Consider the following 8,580-nt stretch of genomic DNA (forward strand, 5'->3'; position numbering starts at 1 on the left):
CTCGAGAAAAACAGCTTTAAAGTTTTGAATTTACATATACATATGTACTTCCATAGTAAAAATCAATGCATATTTCGTTCTACCGGTAATCGATATAGCCGTGAAATTTTTACATAACATAGAATAAAAGGTAGCGATTATTTCTGCATACTTAAGACGATCTCTGTTTCTTTTTTATTATGACACTATTGAAGTAAATGAGCGATATGTACATAAATACGTATGTATGTATACGAAATTGAATGGTTTTTTTAATACGTACAATTGTATATTTGTAGGCAAATACAATATACAAATATACACACATACTATCTATGTACATATATACATCTATATTTGTACTAACATCTTCCTCCGGAATACTTTCCACACATTGGCTACTCCCTTCCACATATTCTGTACCAAGTAAGCTCAAAACTTTCTGATCTAAATCAGAAAGCGGAGCTGTTAACATTGGAGCATTTCCTGTTGCCGCCATTTGCTTCCTGCGCTCTCTTGCCTTGACGGAAGTCCGGCTTTTCAAATCGCGCCAAACCTAATACAAAAATTGCAATTATTGTGTTTTGCAGATATCATCTACTATGTGATCTACTATAACTTACTACTTGCCACTGAGCTGCAGATTTTTCGGCACCATTTGAGCTATTTAGCAACATCGCTAGCTCTTCCCATTTCCGGGAAGCTTCTTGCCGGCCATGAATCGCGGAGAACTTGCCTTCCGCGAGGCCCTTATTGCCAAGGAAAAAGTCCAGCATTTTGTGGTACTGCTCCGTAGTAGCTCTAGCGCTTCTGTTTTTTTTTCCCATAATATATTCACACACAACAGTCCCGACAATAATAATACGCGTAACAATAATCAAATTTTCTTTCAAATATTAAATGTCAAACGTCAATATTGCCATATTTATCTTTGCAATTAACGAAAATCGTCGTAAACTTCTTTACCGACATGCCTAACGAATTCTGTCGTTAAGTGTGTTTTTGAGAATAGCCTATTCGCTACTGCAAGCTACAAACGTCGTTCATTATCAATAACGAATATCGGTCGTTAGGAAAAATGGGAATCGCACTACAGGAGTGCAAGAAACGATGGAAGAGCCTCCGCGACTCCTATAAGCGCTGCAAAAGGATGGATCAACTCGCTTCCGGCAGTATTGCTGAAACACCAAGGAAAAAATGGAGATACTTCGAATCACTATCATTTTTGGAAAATGTATCGAATTCCAGGCGGTAAGTGATATTAAATAAGCACGCAGATATACTGCAGATCTAGGGTACGTTTTAATTATATGTACAACGATGTTGGGTTGCTGTGCCCAAACGTGTGACCCGAATCGACAAACTTTTATACATACTTCTAGACAAGTTTCTACACTTTATTTAAAAATAATAATTTACTATATCTCTGCACTAATTTATTAATAATTTTGGTTTGAATTATGGTCCTTTTTGCGAAATATGCCGAAGGTGTTCTCTACAAAAGTTGTTCTTCGGCAAAACAGAAAGGAGAATTCTACTTAGTGAGGGTTATATTTTTTTGTTGGAAAACTTTCATTTTCCTTTGCAAAAAACCCCAATCTCCCCTATTTTCAAACAGCTTCCAAGGGGCCCCACCCCAAAATCGTTGTACAAATGACTAAAAATTGCATCACATTTATTTTAAATTGTATTTTTCAGCACTATTGGAAGTATAAGCGCAGATGATACTCAATTTATAGAAGAAAGTGAAGTGGTTGAAATTGTTGATATCAATTCAGCAAACATTTCTCCACCTGCAATAGAAAGTCCTCAAAGTAAGGTTTTAAATCCACGAGAGCAAAAGGTATAAATGTATAATTCTTGTTCTTTTGACAATTTCCCTAATGCACTTCCTTCAATGCATCTTTTCAGAAAAAGGACAGTGATAAATTTCAAAAGTTTCTGGAAATGGCTGGCTCAAGCATCTCCGAAACCTGTGCGGCATTCGTGGGTCAAAGACAAATGCAGGACTCCACCGCACTTCATTTTGCAAGTTTGGCAGCGAAAATATCGGAAGATGGTCTTCCACCAAACACAGTTAACCAAATAGAGGCCAAAGTGTCGGTTTTAGTTTTCGGTGAAATTGAAAAGTACCTCTCAGCCAGTATGGAATCTACAGTAGAATAAGTGAATAAGACTTACGTATATATGCACGCGAAGTGCTTTATTTATTTTTAGTTATATATGCACACTTGCGGTCAGGTAATTAAGTTAAGTGACAGTCTAGTTTTGGCTATTTATCTTTTGTTTATTTAATGTTCGGACTGTTTCGGAAAATCATATATGAAACATGTGACGCTATTTGGGGTGAGTTACAGGTTGTCTATTTGTCACCTCCAAACGTAAGCGAACTTAAAGCCATTGCAAACAAGTTTTACGTAAAGACTGGCATGCCTAATTACTTAGGAGCTATAGATGGGAAGCACATCCGTATAGTCAGTCCAAGGAACAGCGGATCATTGTACTACAATTACAAAAAAACGTTTAGCATTGTACTAATGGCGGCTTGCGATGCTAATTATGTGTTTACATATGTAGATGTCGGAGCACTAGGCAGCCAAAGCGACGGTGGAGTACTTTCCCGCAGTGCCTTTGGAAGAAAATTGTTGAATGGCACTCTAGAAGTTCCTTGCGACACAAATTTGCCAGGTACATCGACTAACTTTCCGTATTATTACGTTGGCGACAGTGCGTTTCCACTGAAACAAAATTTAATGCGACCATTTCCCGGCCGTAACTTACCACAAGATAAAGACAAATTTAACATGATGTTGTCTAAAGCCCGAGTACACATAGAAAATGCTTTCGGAATTTTGGCCAACCGATGGAGAGTACTACATACAATAATACATGCTTGCCCAAAGAATGCAGACAAAATTGTTTTAGCTACCGTAGTTCTTCATAACTTTTTGATGTTACAAAATGACAGGAACTACTTTACCCTTGAACTTGCTGACCACTCAGTTGGAAACCAAGAAATTCACGGCCGTTGGAGAGAGGAAGTAAATGCTCTGGATTCATATCAAGCAAGATCTGTCAATCGCTCATACACAAATGCATTTCAGTTACGTGAATTATTAAAAGATTTTCTTTCAAGTAATGCTTTGTGAAATGCATTTCAATGTCGGACAAATTAATAGGGTCGCGACATTTTGACAAGTTTTGAGTATTTCTTTTTGTATGCTTAATGTTTATTAATTTTTATAAAAGTATACCTCATTATCTAACAAAGGCCATATAAATCTAATTTTAAAACTTTGTACAAAAATTAAAAAGTAATGAACAAATATTCTCCAAAACTTAACACTTTTTAACCAGAATTTTTAGAATAATGTTTAGTATGTAGTTTCGTGGGCCATTAAATTTTAAAGTAATAAAGTGCAAGTTTCAAGTTGTTTTGTGGTAAGTTACGGCCGGGAAATGGTCGCATTAAATTTTGTTTCAGTGGAAACGCACTGTCGCCAACGTAATAATACGGAAAGTTAGTCGATGTACCTGGCAAATTTGTGTCGCAAGGAACTTCTAGAGTGCCATTCAACAATTTTCTTCCAAAGGCACTGCGGGAAAGTACTCCACCGTCGCTTTGGCTGCCTAGTGCTCCGACATCTACATATGTAAACACATAATTAGCATCGCAAGCCGCCATTAGTACAATGCTAAACGTTTTTTTGTAATTGTAGTACAATGATCCGCTGTTCCTTGGACTGACTATACGGATGTGCTTCCCATCTATAGCTCCTAAGTAATTAGGCATGCCAGTCTTTACGTAAAACTTGTTTGCAATGGCTTTAAGTTCGCTTACGTTTGGAGGTGACAAATAGACAACCTGTAACTCACCCCAAATAGCGTCACATGTTTCATATATGATTTTCCGAACAGTTGAAATTCCAAGCTTGTAAGCCCAAGAAATCACATGGAAATTGCATCCTTGTGCTAAGAAACTGAAATTGTTACCTGGTTAAGTATAAAAATGTAATAATTATTTCAAATTTGCTTACATACATAAGTGTTACCGCCAAACGCGTCTCAGGATCAACTGCCTTCCTATTAGAAAATCGCTCCATTCTTTCTTTTAGCAGTGACAACAATAAATTGAAGCTAGAAACGTTTATCCGAGTTGCTTTAAAAAAATGCTCCTCATCCTTTTCTTTAAGCTGTTGAATACATGTTTTAAAAAATCCTTCTTCCTCGCGTGTAATGTTAACCGGATGGACCCACCATCTTCGGTTGCTTCCATGGAGCTCGTTATACGCTTCATGAGCTAAGTTGGTAATACGCGCAATTTTAGCAATCGTTGTCGCAAAATTAATCACATATTCTTGATTGTTCATGTTTTTCTTATTTACTTAAATAAAACTACACAATTTGTGAAATAAATATACCAAAATGTCAAACTTTAAAATCAGCTGTTTGCTATGTCGCTGAGGTCTTCAAAATGTTTAAGAAGCTGGCTTCAAGGCGACATTTGTCGACAAAATGATGTCGCTGTCGTTACGTCGTGAAGTTGCAGTCGTCAAAGTGTTCCGAGCTCTACTCGCAGCTTCCCCTTTTCAATAAAAGGCCGGCCTGGCAGTTCGTCGATTTCCACCACGGCCATTCTTTGTTCTTGCGAGTTTACAGCGAGGAGAGAGACGCGAAGTTGACCCTTCATCTTGTCTCCTAATTCCCCGCGTATAGTCTTCTCCACTTCTGGGGCCGTGGTTAGGCAGTCCATGCCCAGAACTTCTAGACGTAAATGTCTAGTGAAAATACGGGCATCTCCAAGCTGGCCAATGGCAGTGCACACATTTTCCTTAAATGCTGAGTGGTCGCCACAACGCTCCATTTCGATAAGCACGCCACCTTCGTGGGTTTTCCGAACAGATCGAATTACGGTCTCCGTCTTCTCAGGTTGGAGCTTACCGCGTATCGTTCCCAGCACCTCTGCATAGATTTTACCCTCAGCTGGCTTACCAATTAGTTTGGCGAGACTCTTATTTTCTCTCACCCTCTTTTTTTTGCGGCTAGTCGCCCCGCCCATACTGACCAAAGGTTCACCTGGCTCTGGCCCTAGCTTGGGCTTTCTGCCTTTTCCAATCGTTTTCCATTGATTATCTGGTACGGTTTTCTGTGCATTATTATCGTTATTACCATTATTTTTATTACCACTATTAATAATAATGTTATTACTACTATTATTATTATAGTTAGTATTTTTTTCTTTTCCGGCTCGCCTGTAGGGGAGTCGGATCGAGTTCGACCTCTCTTTTGCGGCTCTGCTCTCGGAGGTGGCTTAGTATATTTAAGCTCTCCTCGATTTGGGCCATACCCGCTGCATTCTTCCTCGAGAACATCTACATCTATTACATTTGTATTTGTTGTTTGTTTAATCATTTCAGTGTGTTGGGCTACCCACTAAAACCCAAACTCCCACCGCCCGCGCAGGAATCCCGCATCTGGCACCGCAATTCTGCATGTCTTCAGATGCAGGAGCGCGCTGCTAGAGCCTTGGGGCTGCTCTTTTGTAGGGGAGTTTCATTCGGGTGTCCTCAGTAGACAACCGCCCTCTCGTTTGCAGCGGAGTATGAATTTCACGTATTTCGCAACTGCTTCCCACTTTTCTGCACTGGAGATTATTACCCCAATTATGTTGTTCGGAGTTATGTCTCCGTATCTTTCTACCAAAATTCTGCGCGAAAATAGAAGTGTTCGCAGGTGAAGAATGTATGGTAATGGTGAGTCCACCCTTCCCATTCTATGAAGATATTCTCGGAAGTAACCATGACGGGTGAGGAATTTTGAGTATTTTGATTTTTTGACCCTTTTCCAAAATTATGTGCGACTTTTGCCCCTTTTCAGAGATTTTGTTTTAGGGCCATGCTATTAAAATATATTTCCTCCTGAAAGTAGGAAAAGATGCACTACGAAAATACTTTATAATACATGTAAATTTGACTTTGACTAGGGATCTCACATTTTTTTTTANTTGAGTATTTTGATTTTTTGACCCTTTTCCAAAATTATGTGCGACTTTTGCCCCTTTTCAGAGATTTTGTTTTAGGGCCATGCTATTAAAATATATTTCCTCCTGAAAGTAGGAAAAGATGCACTACGAAAATACTTTATAATACATGTAAATTTGACTTTGACTAGGGATCTCACATTTTTTTTTAATTGCGAAGAAAAGTAAACATAATATGGTGACCCTTTTTTCGTCAATTACCCCTTTTTTGCGACTTTCTGCATAGTGGGATCTGGGCTGCTAGACTTTATGACTGAGATTTCCTATAATGGACCATTTCCTATATCACCCAAAGTATTACGAATTTTTTTATGAAATTCGCAGGGGGTGTTGAGGAGGTGCTCATTGACGGATATCATCAACATTTTGTGTACAAATGCTAATAGTTTTTAAGTTATTCGTTGTTAAAATTTCCCCACTGCTTCACAGTTATTTTTTTATAAATACTGCACTAATAACTTTTCTTTTTATTAATACACCATCTGTTCTTCATAAACAAATGGATGCACATCTTTTTATTACTAAAAACTTGACCATTAGTGCTTATAAAAGTGTTCTTAAAATATTTTTCTATTCTCAAAGAATAGTAAACACACTGTTGTTCAGCGATGGCCGCCATGAATGAGGTGCCACATCGTTGAAAATGTTAATAGTTCTTTTTAGCCAAAAATACTTTCTGATGCATTACGGGATTGAAGGCTAAAAGGAAAATATTAATTTCACGGTCTTAGTTATGCACATATATTTAAGAGTTTCTTTTAAATCGGTGATATATATATTAATATTATGGTAAAAATATATTTTAATGTATATAGGGCATTTTGAAATATTTAATCGGGCGATTTAAACGAATACAAAACGTAGATGGCGGCGCCGTTTAAACGCAGTCGTAACATTATATTTCACCGTAAATTTTATTCAAGTGGCAACCAATAACGACGCTCATTCTATTTAACTTGCCGTTGNCGTTTAAACGCAGTCGTAACATTATATTTCACCGTAAATTTTATTCAAGTGGCAACCAATAACGACGCTCATTCTATTTAACTTGCCGTTGTTTTCCATTTCCACAAAAACGGCATAGCTATCTTTCGTTTATTTAATTTATTTTGTAAACTAAATATATTTGTTTAAAAATGAGTGATACGGATTACGGTAAGTTCTATTATATTTATCTTAATTTACAAGCATTACAGATTATATTTATAGATTCAGATGTACCATCAACAAGCACTGGTGCAGCAAGAGGCAACAAATTACCCGCGCTGCAAATTAAAAATATTTGGGCCAGCTATAAGGTTCGCGACAAGTTGGGTACGGTTGAGCAGTGCATCGCATTTTCCGAGCAAAACGGCTTGATGCTGCGGACGAAACTATGTAGAACCCACAGAACCCCTATGGCGATATATGGCATGGGGAACGCCGATTTAGGCAGCTTTCGTTGCCGGAAGGGGCCATGCCGAACCAAGTCGAGCGTATCGAGAGCCGAGGGAACTTGGTTCGAGAACGCCAAAATATCACTGCCCCATATATTTTATATGATGTATTGCTATTCGGGGCACTATACGCAATTCTAAGTTAAACTTGAAAACTATGTCGAGGGCCCCTGCTTGTCAAGCAGGACAATAACCGACTGGTATAGCTACTGTCGGAAGGCAGTGGTTTATTACCAACTCGAAAAGGAGGAGCATGGCGCAAAAATTGGAGGGCCCGGGAAAATAGTTCAAATTGACGAAAGTAAATTTGGAAAGAGAAAGTTCAACAAAGGTAATTTGAATTTGACTTTTATCTATTAAACAGGATACTCATTTTATTTTTTCTTACCTTTTAGGGAGGAGGGTCGAGGGTCACTGGGTTCTCGGAATGATAGAGGACTGGAGCGAAGACATCAGGCTCGAAGAGTGTCCGGATAATGTGCGATCGACGGAGGTGCTCATACCCCTAATCCATAAGCACGTTGCTGAAGGCACTACCATTCGCACGGACTTCTGGAAGGCATACGATTGCTTACCGAGTTATGGGTATGAGCACCAAAAGGTGAATCACAGCGACCCAGACAACCCTTTTGTGGCGCTAGATGGGACTCATACCCAGCGTATCGAGTCACAGTGGCGAGTGGTAAAGCGGGTTTTACAAAAAGATAACTACAACAACCCGGCCAATTTCGCAGACATTATCGTAGAATTTTTGTGGAGAAAGTCCATTGAAAATAATCGGCAAGATCCCTTCGAGAAACTCATCGAAGCGGTTAAACACACACTTTAAAGCCATGAAATTTCGTGGGCTTTCCTTCGCGTTTAAGTGCCTTTTAGTTTTAGTTGTTTGGCAATGCGCATTTTAGCATTGATTTTTTACGTAACGTTACTTAAAACCAAAATATGTTATGAATAAAAACACCTTGGACAATTGAAAACCTTCGTTTAAATAGTAATTACAGCGCTTTTTTCTAAAAAATGCAATACTTCCATATATCTTACGCGCGATTTTTTATTACAAATTTTCGCCTGTGGCGCTTTTTTTATTACAAGCTTTTATTTAACTTCACTTGTATGTATGTATGT

At 38.4% G+C, this 8,580-nt stretch overlaps 3 protein-coding genes across 3 annotated transcripts; 2 read left to right on the forward strand and 1 right to left on the reverse strand.

The window, feature by feature from the left end:
* Window positions 1-189: 189 nt before the first annotated feature.
* Window positions 190-2,272, forward strand: LOC108380759 (uncharacterized). The gene is made up of 3 exons (XM_017637153.1): window positions 190-1,230; window positions 1,678-1,822; window positions 1,891-2,272. Exons 1-3 carry the CDS (start codon window positions 1,058-1,060, stop codon window positions 2,143-2,145), a joined length of 573 nt encoding a protein of 190 aa, XP_017492642.1. The 5' UTR covers window positions 190-1,057; the 3' UTR covers window positions 2,146-2,272.
* A 1-nt stretch (window position 2,273) lies between these two features.
* LOC108380758 (putative nuclease HARBI1) lies at window positions 2,274-3,222 on the forward strand. Its single transcript, XM_017637152.1, has one exon. The coding sequence runs from the start codon at window positions 2,274-2,276 to the stop codon at window positions 3,126-3,128; it is 855 nt and encodes a 284-aa protein (XP_017492641.1). The 3' UTR covers window positions 3,129-3,222.
* Window positions 3,223-3,376: 154 nt separating this feature from the next.
* On the reverse strand, window positions 3,377-5,391 carry LOC108380760 (uncharacterized). Its single transcript, XM_017637154.1, has 4 exons — window positions 5,327-5,391; window positions 4,553-5,165; window positions 4,021-4,334; window positions 3,377-3,959 (listed from the first exon to the last, which is right to left on the reverse strand). The coding sequence occupies exons 1-4, from the start codon at window positions 5,389-5,391 to the stop codon at window positions 3,377-3,379; spliced, it is 1,575 nt and encodes a 524-aa protein (XP_017492643.1).
* Between the last annotated feature and the right edge of the window lie 3,189 nt (window positions 5,392-8,580).

The sequence above is a fragment of the Rhagoletis zephyria genome, unplaced genomic scaffold (genome assembly GCF_001687245.7).
Source record: "Rhagoletis zephyria isolate East Lansing unplaced genomic scaffold, Rhagoletis_zephyria_1.1 Rzeph_scaffold_20264, whole genome shotgun sequence".
Taxonomy (NCBI): Eukaryota; Metazoa; Arthropoda; class Insecta; order Diptera; family Tephritidae; genus Rhagoletis; species Rhagoletis zephyria.